Source organism: Morone saxatilis, unplaced genomic scaffold (genome assembly GCF_004916995.1).
Source record: "Morone saxatilis isolate NCDOM2014 unplaced genomic scaffold, NCSU_SB_2.0 Contig23, whole genome shotgun sequence".
NCBI classification, from domain to species: domain Eukaryota; kingdom Metazoa; phylum Chordata; class Actinopteri; family Moronidae; genus Morone; species Morone saxatilis.
In genome coordinates, this window is record NW_023339796.1 from 1,926,224 (window position 1) to 1,927,415 (window position 1,192).

The window sequence follows — 1,192 nt, forward strand, 5'->3', positions numbered from 1 at the left end:
GGGGGGGGGGGGGGGCTGCATAGGTTTTGAGCATCAGGCCTGTTTTAATGCCTCTGAGTAGAAACAGAAGAAAATAAAACCCAGTGTGACTCAGATGTCACAATTTAAGGCCACGTTGCATAAAAAGACCAGCACAGCTGTCAGCCATTACACGTTTCTTCCTCTCCGCCATTCAAGTTTGACGTCATCGTTTCACAATGTGAACCATCAGTAAAAGGAATCAATGAGCTCGGAGGGACATGAATCCAGTGGATCGGACTGTTTGAAGGCGGTTTAGAGAGAGTTTAAGGTGAAACATACAATACAAAATCCAGCTTTGTGCCTTTTTCTTAGTGAGTATGAGTGGATTCACTTTAACTGTAATGTGTAGACCATAGTTATTTATCATAAAAGACTGCACTGCTGAAAATCACCATATTTTCTGTGACTAAGTAATATAAAAGATACATAAAAGTTTCCTAGTTGTGAAATAAAATCATTTAAGTTCAGGATAAACTGATATATACATAAAAATGATTTGACAGAATATTGCAAATATCTGGTGCTATAATAGAGATATTTGGGCAGAATCGTAACCAATATTTTGTGATTATTAGAAATCACTGGAGGAAATATTAGACGTCTTTCAAACAGGGCTGCTGCTTTACTTTACGTGTACCAGTGTGGAGATTAATGTATGGTTCATATATCTTTTCCAAGCATGAGGACAAAATGAAAATGAAATTAAAGATATCCACTTCGGTTCAGACTGATGCCGACTCACCTCGTACACTTCGTTCCATTTTGGGTGGACGGTCTCTTGGATGACTTTGCTCTGGAAGAGCTGGGTCCCGATCTGGAGGACTCCGTACGGGTCCGACTTGCCTTTGATCAGCCCCCCTAGGAACTTGTCTTTAGCCAGCAGGTCCTGGGCCTCGAGGAAGTGGATCCTCAGGACGCCCTGAGGAGAGAAGAGTTACAGAGAGCGTAAGGACGAGGCTGGACCAGCAGAGGGCGCTAACACGGGAGGAACAAACAACAGCTTTTAAAAGGAGTTTGGATTTTAGCGTTCAGTGAAAAGTGATTTCTCACAATAAAGTGTAGAACTGTGATGTAAGTAGAGATCGGTGTAGACCAGGGAGGAAGTTAGCAGCTCATAAAGAACGGGAAGATTTTGGTTATTGATGCTAACGACTGTGTGTGTGTGTGTGTG

At 42.2% G+C, this 1,192-nt stretch overlaps 1 protein-coding gene across 1 annotated transcript in view; it reads right to left on the bottom strand.

Annotated features, from left to right (window-relative positions):
- The window catches only part of esyt2a (extended synaptotagmin-like protein 2a), a gene marked incomplete in the record, with an annotated part of 55,202 nt that overhangs the window by 14,693 nt on the left and 39,317 nt on the right, over positions 1–1,192 (bottom strand). Inside the window, 1 exon segment of the mRNA XM_035671468.1 lies at positions 764–940. Coding sequence (XP_035527361.1) covers positions 764–940 — 177 coding nt within the window.